Here is a 16,196-nt window from a genome sequence, read left to right as displayed (position 1 = left end):
CAAGGCCCTGAACACAGCAAAGGCCTAAGTTCTGGGCCCAGGACAGTCTGGACGGATTGTATGGCAGCTAGTGCTGAGGCACAAACATGTACATTTCAAGCCTGCAAACTGTGACACTTTAAATAACGTGAAAAAATACTTTTGTGCAATATGACAACCCTAGTTGACTATCTGTGCAGTATAGTACAGTGGATTGTGTACATAGCCTTTATTTATGTAAACCAGCTCCTTACCTTCTTGTGATTTTATTCTTTTTCTAAAAGTTTTTTTTTTTTTTCCTTTCCTAACACCAGGGGAGCCACCCCTCCTAAATGTCGTTGTTTGGTACCTGTACTGTAGCAATGACAATAAAGTCCATTCATTCATTCATTCATTCATTCATTCATTCATTCATCTCCCCTCCCTAATTCACCATTTGAACAACAACAGTGTTCTCAGACAGGTTTGGGTTTGGTCATGACATGCTCCACTCAACCAAAAAAAAGATCTTCATGACTTCATGTGCCTCAGCTCGTCTGATTTCGAGTCCAGCAGCTTCTCAGTTTCGACCAGTGTGTTCTGTTTTTCTTTGCATCTTCTTCTCAGGGTGTTTGATTTTGTGAGCAGCTGGGCCATTAATGATCCACATTTCCCCTCTGCCTGCTCGGCTAGCTGATCAGCATCTCTTTGGAGGGAGTGGCACACCTCTGTCAGAACCTTTTTCTTTTTCTTCAGGTCTTCTATGTCCTCTAGAACGGCTTTTCTCTTGAGGCCCTGTGCAGAACTCAGTTTCTTCCTCCGTTCATCTTCCAGGTAAATCCTGTACTGTGACCTTGCAGAGGCTACTGAACCCATGAATTCCTTGGTGAGAGGTACCTTGAGAACACCCCCACAGACACAGACCTTGTCGCAGATCAACCTCAAAGCTTCCATCGACCTTTCAAGGATGTTGCACGTTTCAACCTCCTTGTTGATGGAGAATCCTCTTTCTACCGTGGCTTGTCCATGGGACAGAAGTAGAAGGCTCTGAGAAAACTTGGACAGCTCAGGGTAAGACTGGCTGAGTGCTGAGTGCAGGAACACATCAAGCCGCTCCTTCAGGGGCTGAAAGGAGAGGAATCTCTCATCTCTCGCCTCAAGAGAGAGAAAGCTCTGGAACTGTTGGACGATCACATCACCTGGAACAGGGGAAATTAAATAAATATTACTAATAGGTTAAATTAAATTCTAGTCATTTAGTTAATCTTTCATTGGACAAATACACGGCACAGTGTCTGTAAAGTAATTAAAAGGAAAGCAGTGTAGTGTAGATATCTTCTGTGTTACTATTATTTCATTCGGATGCATTTGAAAAAAGCTTAGACACTTTCACACTGACAAAAGAATGCACAGAAAATGGTCTTAGCCTACAGTAACCTATCCACTTCTACTCTCTGTATATTTTTCCTACCAGCTGAGACGCCTCCTGCCAACTGCTTGTCCTGTGTTGGGAATTTGTATTAAAATCACTAGAAGTGATAAATCATGTACTATGTGCTCATTTAAATAATATGTGAATGCGGTCAGTTGAGAACAATAGGAAGGTCACGCAAAGCCAAAAGAGAGGTTCTGTTTTTGAGCGACAAGATGAAGACAAGCTCCTGACTAAAAGAACGTTTTATGATTCAAACTGCCTATAAATTACTTATTTTTTACCTATGTGCTAACAACCATTGTATACCTGCTGTTATGATATTCTATTTTTCTGTACTGATTTTATACTTTCATAACTAATGATTAATGATAAGTCTATTCTTCTATACTATACTTTAACTTACAAAATCAAATCCTAATATTACTGTGTAACTTCAATAGTTGTGTTTTCACAAGACATTCTGATAACGAGACATTCTGATAAGGACACTGACACAATGCTCTGCTCATACAAAGTATGATATCACCATGGGAACGAGACGCTAGCAGGACACTGCTGATAACACACAGTACACTCTCGCGCACCCACACAAGAGAGGAATTGAAGGCCATGCTAACGAACAGCTGCAACGGATTTTGTACGGACAAGTGGAAAACTACTAGATAGGGGGGGGGGGGGGCACCACCCAGCCCAAATGTTTAATGAATTGTATAAAGGACTATGTACGGAGGTGAGAGGGACTCTGGTCTGGTGGAGCTCTTGCAGTTAACTCGTTGACGGCTAGCTGAGACGGGCCTGCAGAGGTGAAACTAGATGAGACCACTTTTCCATGGAAATGATATTGCTTGCTGATGTGCTTGAATAAATATTATCTTAATGAACAGTTCAGTAGTGGTGCCTAATATTTGATTGGATCATATCATCTTAAGAAGTGATATCAAGGACGTCTCGTTGAGATTAAACGAACTCGCTTGTAAAGTGACGACTCAATTAAATCGATACTGGAGAAGTTGATCACCTTACACCTGCAGCATTGTTTGTACTGTTGTCTTCATCTTTGCGAGGCACCACTCTGCATCTCTGTGCATGCTTGTGGGATCCAAACATCCAATGGCCCTGATCACTGGAATTTTCAGGGGGCTTTTCTCCTGCACTTTCTTAACCATGTTAACCAGGCCCTGCATGCACTCTTTCCTGAAGGTGAGCACAGAAAGCTCACCTACCCTGCTTCCTGGCTTGCCCTGAAGTGCCCGTGACAAATAAGGAACAGACTATAAACATAGGCTATAAATTATGTAGAAGGTAAGCTTTATAGTCTAAAAAAAGTTTCTCCATATCCGCTATTATTATTATTATTATTAATTAATAATAATAATACAAACAGCAGAATAAGATGTACAAATTGTAGTTGGATTGGTGTACAGATAGAGCAAATCCAGACATACATCCCTGAAAAGAAAATAGGCAGTATCAAAATTACCTTGATGGCAGTTTCAGCACCCAGGCCTATGTCAACATCCTTGTAGGATACCCTGTCCGCCTCATCAGCCACGTCAATTTTGGTCAGCTTCAGGGGAGTGGCGTCTTGCAGGAGCTCCCCCTTTACAAACCGCCGCAGGAGACTCTTAAAAGGATATAGCAAGCAATCAGTGACAGAACTATCCTACTAGCCTACCATTAAACAGATAATTGGTGTGAGTGTGTGTGTTTCTTTGCATCAATGTTTTATCTCAAGTGACTTGGCCAATCTATGTAAAACTGCACATGGCATTGAGGATGGATTGGCAGAGGGGCACTATTTTGCAGAGTTGTGGACCACCACAAATCCACGGGTATGGACTAGTTAATATAGATTAATCATAGTTGAATTAGGCCCTAGTGTAATGACTACCTTCAGCAGCTCACTCAAATCTTTGGCCAAGAAGGGCAGAACTGGCTCATCAGTTTGATAGTTGGTCAGGAAGGGCCTGAAGGTCCTGGATATCGACAGGAAGAACTGGAGCTTGGCGATGATGAGGGGATCCGCTTGTGCTGCCTCAATGATGTCGTAAGAGGCAGTACCGGGGTTTGGGAGCTTCTTCTGCTTGACTGCATCCATGTACATCATGATCATTGGCCACACTAGAATTGCCCTCTCTGACACAGGGACATTTTCAACCCACCTGTGCAAAAATGGACAATGTCAGGTCACTCCAATTTTAATTGTGTCATTTTACTTCATTGTTGCCACATAAAAACACAGACATTTCAGGCCAAGCCCTTTCTCAATGTGTATTCTCAACCTACCCGTGGCCACAGAATGGTAGCGGAAAGCAGGTGGACCCAGTCAAGGCAGTGAAGTCTTCCCTCCTAGCTGGAACATTGTGGAAAAGGAAATGGAGTGCTCGAAGGAGCTTGTCCAGCTGCCACATAGTAAAACCTGCCTTCACTGCATTGTGGATGGTGTGAAGCCCACAGCTTCCAACATTGACTAGATGAGCACCATACAGCTCAGCATGCTCTTTCTGGAGGAGGTCTGCCAACTTCAAGTTGACATTTGGGCCGTCCATACTGATGGATAGAAGCTGCCTCATATTGAGTTTTGCAACACATTCCTGTGAATAGACACAGCAATTAGTATTTAATGACAATATTCATTAAATGTTTATTCTTGAAATACACTGCCATTCAGACATTCAGTAAGATATTAACTATAGCCTAATTTCCACTCATCATTATATGTAAATTACTTCCAAGCCATTCAAGCTAAACTGAACTGCTAGCCTGGTCACCCAACTTCACTCCTCAAGAATAATGAAGACAATTTGCTAGTTAAAGGACCCACAATAACCACACACACACACACACACACACACACACACACACACACACACACACACACACACACATCAATCAATCAATCAAAATCACACATCCAACAGTAACCTTATTACACCACTCTCTGTGTCACATTTATCCCTAGGGATACATTTTTATCCTTACTGACAGACAACCACCCTCTCTACCGTCCATGCCTCCTCCTCCCCAATCCCATCAACCTGTGTCGAGTCACTTGCCACATCCCAATCTCATCTATTAATCTACACTTTATGAAAAATGTAAATAAACGTACTTTGATGTGATGCAGCAGGTCGTCAGCTTTTCCGTGTCCCAGGAATTGAGAGCCAATGTACCGTGATTGAACACGGTCATCCTGCCAAAACCGAATGTGGACGTCGAGCTGTTTCGTTTTTGTTGACTGGTTGAGAGACTCGTCAAACATCAGCACAAACTGGCCAGCCTTGTTAATGGTGTCAATGAGCTGCTGCTTAATATGGTACTTAGTATGGTGCTATCCCGAATCTGATTATATATCCAGTTTTGTCCTTGCCACAGGAGAACGTCTTGGCAATGTCCGAGTCTGGAAACATTGCCTTGAAAACATCGGAAATGTTTTCGTTTGAGTTCAGTGAGTGGTGTTTCACCGCTGTGTCGAGACACCATATAATCTCCGCACGCAGTGTTTGTGTGCCGCCCAGAGCCAACCTGATGTCGGCAAAAGACGAGGCAGAGGTGGCTGCCCTGTTAGTAGCCACGGTCGTAGCTGTAACGTGAGCTTCATTGGGCGCGGCTGGTGTAACGTCGGCAGTAGATTTAGGTAGTGTTGCAACGGCAGTAGCACAAACATTTACAATAGAGAGCTGCCGCTCTCGGTGACCAACGGCGGCCTTGTGGCTAGCGCCATGCATGTGCGACTTAACCCCGTTGATCCCCATCGATGCAACACTTATTTTCTTTTTACATATACAATACGCCTCCCTGATGTTACCGGCGACTGGTTGCAGGCAGCCATGGCTTAAAGTCTGGCACATCCAACCAGGACTCCGCAAATGTACACTTTCCCATTGTTATTTTTTTACACTTTCCACTTGGTTTCTACAAAATGATTCAAAGAAATTCGTTTTCGTCTTTCGCTCTCAGGGCGTCATGTGACGTAACCTCGGGGTTATGCATTACGTTAAAGTTTCCGGTTCATCTTAGTTTTTTTAAATGAAACTAATAAATTCACGAACTTTTACTAAAAGTTTTTAGGACAAACTCTTTGGACAGAGTCTAATTCAGAAAAATACATACAAAATTCAAGACCTCATAAAATCGTGATAAGACTTTTTAATACTTATTAAGGGTCTTGATTTCCCCAAAATCGATTTATCAACTTTTAATACTTTTCAAGACACCGCGGACAATGTGTGTGAATGGGTGAATGAGAGGCCGTTGTAAAGCGCTTTGGATAAAGGCGCTATAAGTCAGTCCATTTACCATTTCGTAAATTCGCTCTGAGAGCGCCGGAGCGCACAGTGTGTTCAACGGCAAGGGACCAAGTAATTTGATTGGACAAGAGGCATTCCATGAGTGCTGATCAGATTTCCAGAGCGAATTTACGAAGGCAGCCTATATCTTTTATTGTGTAATTTAGAATGTTGGAATGTATAGAAGTTCTGATGCTGTTTATCACTACCATGACAACGGATGTAAAACATTGTTTGTTGTACAAACAACAACAAGTAACTTCAGCTCAGTGCAGTGCAGTGTTCTACATTCATTTGCAAACATGGACAAAGAGAGAGAAGATATTGAGAGACAGTGGGAGGATATAAGGAGTGCTATGGAGGCCTTGGAGAAGAAGGAGGAGGAGATGGAAGGAATGGAGGTGGCCCTCTTTGAGGAAAGGAAGCAGCTCAACAGAGACAACATGGTGTTGAGCAGGAAGCAACAGCAGGTGGAAATAAAGGTAGAGTGGTGGAAAGAGAAGACAGACATCTTATTGGAGGACAGGGAGGAGTTGAGGGCAAAGGATGAGGCCGTTTGGAAGAAGGCAGAGGAGGTTGAGAGGAGGAGTGAGGAGATGGAGAGAGAAAGGGAGGTGATGGAAAGAGAGAGACAGGAAATGCAACAACAGCGTTTGAAGAACAAGAAAGAGGAGGAACTTCTGAGGAAGGAGAGAGAGGAGATGGCTGAGAAGGGAGAGAGGCTCTGGCAAAAGAGGCTCAAACTAAACAGAGCTCAACAGGAGCACATGCTCAAAACATGGAGCGACACTGATGCCCTGACTAACCAGAGAGGACTGCTGGAAGAAGAGAGAGAGAAGTTAAAGGAGAGGGAGAGCAAGATGAACTTGAGAGAGAGTGAGGAAATGGAGAGGATGGAAAGAGAGAGACAGGAAACCGAACAGCAGCGTTTGAAGAACAAGAAAGAGGAGGAACTTCTGAGGAAGGAGAGAGAGGAGATGGCTGAGAAGGGAGAGAGGCTCTGGCAAAAGAGGCTCAAACTAAACAGAGCTCAACAGGAGCACATGCTCAAAAAGCGTTTGAAGAACAAGAAAGAGGAGGAACTTCTGAGGAAGGAGAAAGAGGAGATGGCTGAGAAGGGAGAGAGGCTCTGGCAAAAGAGGCTCAAACTAAACAGAGCTCAACAGGAGCACATGCTCAAAACATGGAGCGACACTGATGCCCTGACTAACCAGAGAGGACTGCTGGAAGAAGAGAGAGAGAAGTTAAAGGAGAGGGAGAGCAAGATGAACTTGAGAGAGAGTGAGGAAATGGAGAGGATGGAAAGAGAGAGACAGGAAACCGAACAGCAGCGTTTGAAGAACAAGAAAGAGGAGGAACTTCTGAGGAAGGAGAGAGAGGAGATGGCTGAGAAGGGAGAGAGGCTCTGGCAAAAGAGGCTCAAACTAAACAGAGCTCAACAGGAGCACATGCTCAAAAAGCGTTTGAAGAACAAGAAAGAGGAGGAACTTCTGAGGAAGGAGAAAGAGGAGATGGCTGAGAAGGGAGAGAGGCTCTGGCAAGAGAGGCTCAAACTGAACAGAGCTCAACAGGAGCATATGCTCGAAACATGGAGCGACAGCGACGCCCTGACTAACCAGAGAGGACTGCTGGAAGAAAAGCTGGAAAAGATGCAGACAAGGGAGAGCATTATGAATGAGAGAGAGAAAGAGGAGAAAGAGAGAGAAGAATTGAAGATGGACAAAAAACCGAGGGAGGAAGCTCTGACAAAAGAGAGGCAACGGATGGTGAGTGAAAAAGAATGAATAGAACGAGATATAATCTACAGTAGTCTATAGTCTGACATCTGAGGCTGTGTTATGGTTGGGGGGAAATGTGTAGGCTATACCTTGACCTAACTACCATGATCTGCTTCCTGATTTGTGGACCAAAGTTACTACTCTGACTTTGCATTCTACCTCCTCTTCTTCCACCAATCACCTCTAACCCCCTTATGTCCTGTTTTGACTTTGTTGCAGGTGAACATGGGCCATAAGGATCACCTAACGGTCACCACAATCGCAGCAGCCTGGGCCCTGAATACCAGCCTCCACTCAGAGAAATCCCAGCCAGCAGGCTCAGGTAATACATCCCATACACTACATGAGTATGTGAGGGTTTGTGTGTGTGTGTGTGTGTGTGTGTGTGTGTGTGTGTGTCCATACAGTTCATTATCAAGGTATAACAAAAGAGCTTAAAGTATTATTTCCAGTGGAGTGGGGCCTATAGACTAATATAATCAGCTGAGCTCACTTGACATTGGCCCTGCCTGAATACAGTGATTCTGTTGCAGGAGATGGCTTACTGACCTGATTGGCTAAGGAACTGGAGAGGAGAGGAAGGAGCGGAAGACAAACTTATTATTGATAACAAACTTGATTATAAATGCTTTCACCATTTCATCTGTGACTACTTTGAACTGCAACTAGGGAGTTACTACGGCAATTCTTGAATGGCCAAGTCAATCTTTACATTTAATCCAATTGAACATAATTTCCTGATAAGAGTTTAGGCAAAATGATCTAAAAACAAACAAGTGAAGATGGCTGCAGTACAGGCCATCCCCAGACAATACCCAGCATCTAGTGAGGTCAATGGGTTGCAGATTAGTTATTGCAGTTATTGCATAATCCAGGGTTCCCGCACCTTCTGAAACATCAAATTCAAGCACCTTTCAAGGACTTTCAAGACTCAATTCCCTCAAAGTCAAGGACCCAACACGGCATAGTTTGAGACGCATCTAGATGAGAATTGATATAATAGGAACTATCCGCTCACAGACAACAATTAAAAAGAGAGGCTTGAATGTGTGAACACTAGATGGTCTCTTGCCTTCTCTATCACAGAACAGCAAAACAATATATTGTGAAATATGTGTAAAGTTAAGCAATACAGAGACTTATTTACTAGTTGACGAGCTAAGAAAAACATTTTTGAATATATATTTTAAAAAAATAGAGAGAGAGAGAGAGAGAGGAATTCAAGCACTTTCAATGACCTATGTCTATTTTGAAAAACTTTTAAGGCCTTGATTTTTTTTCTCTCAAATTCACAAACTTTCAAGGATTTCAAGGACCCGTGGGAACCCTGCTGACTGTTCACAGAAGTTTTATTTCAATTTTCAAATAAGAAAACCCCCTGACCCGACATGTACTGTACTACCACACCACTCCTCCCTCCATCCCTCTCCTCTCTCCCTCCTCCCCTGTCCCCTGCTTGCTTCCTCCCTCCATCCCTCTCCTCTCTCCCTCCCTCCTCCCTCCCTCCTCCCCTAGCCCCTCCCTCCTCCCCTAGCCCCTCCCTCCTCCCCTCCCCTCTCTCTCCTCCCCTCCCCCCTCCCTCCCTACCTCGATGGAGGGAGGAAGCAAGCAGAGCCTCACCAGGTGCGTGCGGCTGACAGTGGTCCTTCAGATCCTCCAGCCTTTCACAAACGGTCTCCATGGCGACACCGCAGTCCATCCCTCCGCTGGAACTGACCAATAGCAGGCGGGGCTCCTTGATGCGCCGAGCCCTGGCGCCGATGGGCCGCCTCCCATCGACCCTCACGGCCACGTTGACCACGGAGCCGCCGTGTTCAAAGGCGATGGGGGGCGTGTCACTCCAGCCACCTGGGGGGGAGATTACTGCTGTTGACTGGTGGTGTGTTCATAAGAACTTGTAATAATAATAATAATAATAATAATAATACATTATGGTCAAATGCCCCCTCCATGGCTGTTCTCGTTTAACAGATGGATGGTAAATGGACTGCACTTATATAGTGCCTTTATCCAAAGCACTTTACAACAGCCTCTCATTCACCCATTCACACACACATTCACACACCAATGGCGGCAAGCTACCATGCAAGGCGCCGGCCCGCTCATTGGGAGCAATTTGGGGTTCAGTGTCTTGCCCAAGGACACTTTGACATGTGGCCAGCCGGGGCTCGAACCGCCGATCTGCCAACCTTCCAATCATTAGACGCCGACTCTACCTTCTGCGCCACAGCCACCCCACATTAGACTTATATAGTGCTTTTCTAGACACTCAAAGACGCTTTACAAACTGAAAAGATCGAGTAGTAATAATAAAAAGAAACAAAATAAATAAATAAAAGAAAGTATAGGGGCGTAATTGAGGTAGTGCTGGGGACACATGGGAAGGGGAGGGGGAGAGGGAGAGGGTTAACTGGTGAAGGCGAGCTTGAAGTAGTGGGTTTTGAGGGCCTAATATCTCCAGGCTTACTGCTGTGACTGGTGGTGTGTTAACACTAGAACAGCCGTGCCTTTTTTACCTACTAAAAGAGCCGCCTCTTTACAATGCTCAAGCTGCTACTTACACACAACGACCACTAGTTGGCCATCTGTTCAATTAGCCTGCTTCCTACACAGAAAAACGGCAAAATAGCTTTATACTAGCTTATCCTGATGTGATTTTGAAAATGTAAGGATACTGGGTGGTAGAACGCACATATCTAGGAAAAGTCATGAAAGGAGGGTCCTGAAATTTGATAGAGTGCAAAGATATAACATTTTTCTTTAGTCACAGAGGTCAAATGACCCCTCATGGCTGTTTTAGTGTTCATAAGAACTGGTGAACCAGGCCTCTGCGACTCACCTGATAGGTCCAACCTGGCAGGACACTCCACTTCCTGCCACGCCCCTATGGGCATCACCTCGCCACGACCGATGGAGACGTACGCCTGTGCTGACATCACAGCTTGGCGTAGCAGCACCTGCCCAGCCCCCTCGTAGTGTCGCGCCGCACACACTAGCAAGTCTGTCCTGTAGAGGGCAGCAACACATCCACGCAGTAGGTCACACTAACACTACTAATACTGCATGTATTATTGACTTGTGTAAATGACAAAATAATGATCTGTTTCCATTGTCGCAAACTCAAAGGCTGCATCACGATAATCTTGACCGGCTTCATTTCTAATACAGCCACTTTTGGATTTTTGTTGCAAGTAATTTACATCTAATTTAGGCTTAAGAAGGTACAGTATGTAATATTTCGAGCTTTCTAAAAGCTTCATAATGGTTGTAACGACTCTACGTTTAATAATTAGCAATCAGGGAAAGAAATAAATATTTCATGAACGAATCCTGTTTTGGTCCGGAAAAAGCACATTCAGTGTTCAGGTAGTCAGGTAGTGTGCTGGTAGTCATAGTAACCAGGTAGTGTGCTGGTCGTCATAGTAACCAGGTAGTGTGCTGGTAGTCATAGTAACCAGGTAGTGTGCTGGTAGTCATAGTAACCAGGTAGTGTGCTGGTGGTCATAGTAACCAGGTAGTGTGCTAGTCGTCATAGTAACCAGGTAGTGTGCTGGTAGTCATAGTAACCAGGTAGTGTGCTGGGTGGTCGTACCTGCTGAGCCAGTTGAGTCTCTGGGCGGCCAGGGTCTGCACCCCGCCAGGCAGGTCCCCCCGCTCCAGCAGAGAGAAGGCGTGGCTCCAGGCAGGGTTGGCGGCCGGCCCACTCCTCAGACCCCCCCTGCCCTCCCCGGCCAGACAGCCCAGCACGTCAGCTATACAGGCCAGGCAGCGGGCCGCCACACCCAGGTTCTCTTTGCTCCCTGCCGCGACTGGAGGTCCCAGAAAGAGAGAGAGAGAGAGGGTGGAGTGTTAAAAGGTGCAATCTCAAATTCATAGAGCTTTGTGTTACTTTGAGATATCTATGTATCCCACTCTGAGCTCTCTCAGAATGAACCGATAGAGAGCAAAGCGCAAAAGTCTACGCTAAATACTGGTGGGAAGCCTGCATGACCCCATCGCCAGGAAGTCCTCGTTTTTAAACCAAAAATGTCTTAGAACCAGTGGCGGGCGGTGCATTTCACACCTAGGCCTTCAGTGATGTCCGACACATTCCTACCTGAATTATTCTACCTCTTAATACCATCGTTATGACGCCATGGCTCTAGAAACTAGACAGAAACACAGTATAACCGGGCGTTGCATCACCTTAACATAGTCAGACAAGTACAACAGAGTTATATTAATATTTCCGAAGCATTTTTAATCAATAAATCCGCATTTACAATGAAGAGTGTTAAACTAACATCTTTAAGATCGCTACATTACCCACGTCTGTCGTCTCGTCCACCATAATAGCGACAAAGGGTGCCTTTTTAATCTCCATTTTGATCTCTTCTCATCACTTCAGCAATAGCAAAAATCAGGTCATTTTGTATTTTGCCTGACGTCCCAGTAAACACTTTGTTTGTGGACAGGTGGTAATGTAAATCTGGGTTGTTTTCAGCCAGAAAAGAAAGAAGCTCAATGTAGTTTCCTCTGTTCGTGTCCCCTAAATGAAAGTTATTGTTTACCCAAAAACAGGACACAATCGATCAGTATTATCGATCAGTCAACGAAAGCTTTCGTTGTGATGCTCCGTTTCCCTGCGCACTTTCAAAAGTTTCACATCTACTGGCATAGTTACTCATCTCAATAGTGAATATCAATAGTGCGTATCAATAGTGCGTATCAATAGTGCGTATCCAATCAAAAGACGTGCTGGGTGCTGACATCATTGAGCCTTACAGCAGGCGCCGTTGTTGCTTTTGCTCGCATCTACGTAGGTTTACTAGGTACGCCACAGGTTTTCTCGTTCCAACGTTAAGTTACAGGTCGAATCCGCGGCACCGTTTAATGTGCAGGCGGGCAGATTTTTGAGCCCCCTAGCAACACATTTTGATTGGATAAAAGCTCTAACATAAAGGCCAGCCCTCCAAATCTCAATCGGAGACTGGAAGCAGCGCAACCAAGAGGAAAGCTATGAAATGAAGAGAATAGACTATGGGGAATCATTAATATTTGTGGAAAAAATATATTAAAATAAAATGTATATTCTGATGATGTTTAGGCCAGCAGAGAAGGCCTTGCTGGCCCTGACGGCACACCACTGCTTAGAACCCTAGCCTCATGCCTAGTTCAGTGCCATTTTAATTATGCAATCAGCTCATGGTACTGGAACCTCAACAAACCTCTGAAAACTAAACTTCAAACAGCACAGAAGAAATTAATTAGAGTGGTGTTGGGCTTCCGTTACAAAGCGCACGTTGGAAAGGCCCAATTCATGGAGCTTCAATGGCTGCCAGTTGAAGCCAGAGCCAGTCAGATGCGTCTTGTGACAGTCCACAGGGTCCTGAACAACAGAGCTCCGGCTTACTTTAATAATCTCTTTGAGAGAATAGCACACTCATACAACACTAGAGGAAGCTGCGATAATCTAGTCCCCTGTAGACACAGTAAAAAAAACAGGAGAAGTTTCGTTCACATATACAGGCGCAGTGGAATGGAACAAGTTGCCTTTAAGCATCAAAGAAACTGACAGTACCGCAGCTTTCAAGGCTAAGATCAGAATACAGCTGTTTAGCAACATCCCACTGTAAACCAAATAGAGAGTTATAGGACAGGAGAAGGACTTGTATGTTCCAGGCTAAATTATATACGTCTTGGAAGTTTTTATGGACTTGTTGGTTACTATTGATGCGCTTTGTCTTCCCACATCAAGGACCTGTTTGTCTGTCTGTTCTGTTGTACTGTATGACTGTATGGGAGTGTTGTACTGTATGGGAGTGTTGTACTGTATGCGAGTGGCTGTTGGTATGGCCCCTTCCCCTCGTGGCCCTTTTTAACACCAGGGACAGCGACGGAAACAAGTCACAGACTTTATCGCTCCATCCCTGACAATTACAAGCATCATTGTCTCCATCTATGTATTTGTATTATTGTCAATAATTCAAATAAAATAAAATAAATCGATAAAAAAAAACATTTGGAAACGAGCCACTCACTGGAGTCTAGTGTGCTCAGCAGCGCCTCCTGCTGGCCTCCCAGCACAGCAGCTCTGAAGCAGGGCAGGAGGCTGTGGTCACTGTGGCCCTTCAGTGTGTCCGTCACTCTCCTCCTCCCTGCCAGGAAGAACAGCTCCTCCCTCCAGCCCAGCTCCGCCTCCTGGTCAGCCAGGGACAGCACCTCCCTGAGAGACAGCCTCCAGGCCCCCTGCCACTGCTTCAGCGACCCAGGCCCGCCCAGCAGCCAGCCGACGCCCTCCTCCAGCCCTACAGCGCCCTCTCTGGGCTGGAAGACCGGGAACAGGCGAGCCTCCAGGAGGGAGCGGGGTCCGCTGGACCCCCACAGCTCCTCAGACCTGCAGGGGAGGAGGGGGGAGGTGTGATGTTCTGCGCATCCACCTGAGTACAACAGCTAGTCACATACTGTATCATGTTTTCAGTTTGAATAACATGCAATAATACATAGTTTATGCATGCAATAGTGGAAATAGCTAATTGTTTTCATATCGACAATGCGTGTACAGCCCACACAGATCTTGTAGAGGGATGTTAAGTAGTTATACTGAGAGTGGTGCTGCTGCTCCCATTCATGTCCCCTGGCATGGCTACATGGCTACATGGTAGCTCCCCGCCAGACAAAGAAAGCTCAAGAATGGAAATATTACTGAAAAAAGTGTCTAGATGAGCTGGGTTTCAGGTTTAAGGCAAGGTCAAGGGTCATGTTAAGGTTAAGGTTAATGTTAAGACAGGGGGTGGGGTTAGTCTCTATTCATCTCTATGGTAGTTAGTCTCTATGGTGGTTAGTTTCTAAGATGGTTAGTCTCGCCACGCTATCAGTCCTATTGTATCTCAGTGCGGTCGTAGAGGTCTCTCCAACTGTGGTTGAGGAAGGTAGCAGTTCCATCGTCAGAGGCGACCTAGAGGAGAGGGAGGCGTGGGTGAGAGGCAGGGGCGGAGAGACGGGGGGTGTCTCAACTGTCTCTGCTCTACTCCTCAGATCCTTCTTAGCTGCACTAAGGAGCACGATAGGAGATATTTTCTGCCTGCCCTAATAAGACTGTACAACTCCTCCTCTGGCTGGCTCGATGGGGGTGATCAGAGTCAGGCTGGGGGATGTTAAATACATTACATTTTTACATTTTTGGCATTTAGCAGACGCCTTATTCCAAAGCGACTTACAATCAATACATTTGACTAAGCAATCCACCAAAATCATCAATCCACCAGTCGTAGCAGGAAGAGTAATCCAGCTCAGGCCCGGGGCCATTGATAGAAGGAAAAACCTTCTTCTATCACCTTCTTCTAAACCTAACCTTTTTTTTTTCATACTGGACTGTTCTTACTGTGTAATGTTTCAGTGGTTTGACTTGAAAACATGCTTCACTGTCCCGTTACTGACGCAGGGCACTGTAATGACATCATGAGCTACCGAGTGATGACATGAACAAAGGAGAGCAAGAAAAAGCGTTTTGTTACCTCAAGATCATCAGAAGCCCCCAGCGCTGTATAAACAGTGAGCTTCAGATTTCCAAGTTGTACACGGTGTCCCTGGATGATGATGTCATTAGTTAAAGCCAGCTTCCGGAGGTGCGATGAGGAGGTCACCTCCAGGCCTGACAATAAACAACCTGACTGGAGCTCTAGTGGACCCTGGGGGCAAAGTTCAAAGGTTAATCAGTGACTTGAATCATTTTCGAGTAGTCAGTAATATCAGCTGATGTTGATATGGTCCTAAAAAAAAAAGAATAGTTAAGTAATTACTTTTTGCATACAAGCCTCAGATATCCTAATGACAAGCTACTACATTTTTTCTACATTGAGATGATGTGAATGTTTGAAAAGGGGGTGAAGAATTTGTATAGGCGTTGTTAAGAGAAAATATAATAAATAAACCTCTCTTTCTTTCATGTACCCCATCGGGTACAGATCAGACCCTCAATAAAGGAAGGATGCAAGTTTGAACTATTCATATAGTGAGTAAGTGAATATGTCAGAATATGTAAACAGGCTCTGAGACTGAACGCCTCCTGACCTGCAGATGGCAGTGTTGGATGACTGCTCCTGTCGACAGGCTGACGTCCCCCTCCAGCACGCTGTTGATCACCCTGCCTCCATCGTCCACACAGCGGGGGTTCTAGAGGGATGGACAGACATCAAGACATCAGTCACCCGGAGTTTAGGATAAAATTCGCTTTGCTCTGCGTCGTTTGGAGCTGTGAGAACGCGCATTCGAAGTCGCTCCCGGAGCAAACAACCAACGCATGCTCCGCTTGAAAAGGGTGGTTTCGCTCTGGTTAGAAACGACGCATCGAGGCTGTCCATAGGAAAACAACAGCGCATGCGCGTTGATCTGGATAAGAGCGGGACGAACGGGCAATTTTAAATTTTTCTGATCAATCAACTAGCATGTCTGTTGCTTCGATAACGTATGTTACTTCGTTTACGTAAAGGGCTGTGAGAACGCAAATCAGAGAAATAATTTATGCAACAATGTTACAATCTCATCCACTTGCTCCAGGTCACGATTCAGACTTTCATGTGAGAACATGACCTTAGATTCATAGATAGACCTCCAGTATGGATTCAAAGGTTCGCTTTAAACATATTTTGAAGCTATAATATGACACATGTATACAAATAATGTCGTAAAACAACCTTGCTATCCTGCAAGAATCAATGGGAATACTGTACATTATCATTAATTGAATTGACAATA

At 45.0% G+C, this 16,196-nt stretch overlaps 1 protein-coding gene across 1 annotated transcript in view; it reads right to left on the bottom strand.

Moving 5' to 3' along the window:
* Window positions 1–16,196, bottom strand: part of LOC308169826 (L-fucose kinase-like) — a gene marked incomplete at both ends in the record, with an annotated part of 33,181 nt that overhangs the window by 15,248 nt on the left and 1,737 nt on the right. The window contains 7 exons of the mRNA XM_080544567.1: window positions 9,081–9,308; window positions 10,300–10,466; window positions 11,053–11,269; window positions 13,481–13,836; window positions 14,324–14,397; window positions 14,957–15,130; window positions 15,513–15,614. Of these exons, the coding sequence (XP_080400693.1) occupies window positions 9,081–9,308; window positions 10,300–10,466; window positions 11,053–11,269; window positions 13,481–13,836; window positions 14,324–14,397; window positions 14,957–15,130; window positions 15,513–15,614 (1,318 nt within the window). The remainder of the gene's footprint in view (window positions 1–9,080; window positions 9,309–10,299; window positions 10,467–11,052; window positions 11,270–13,480; window positions 13,837–14,323; window positions 14,398–14,956; window positions 15,131–15,512; window positions 15,615–16,196) is intronic.

Source organism: Nansenia antarctica, assembly GCF_963989245.1.
Source record: "Nansenia antarctica genome assembly, chromosome: 14".
NCBI lineage: Eukaryota > Metazoa > Chordata > Actinopteri > Argentiniformes > Microstomatidae > Nansenia > Nansenia antarctica.
This window is presented reverse-complemented; position numbering and strand designations above follow the sequence as displayed.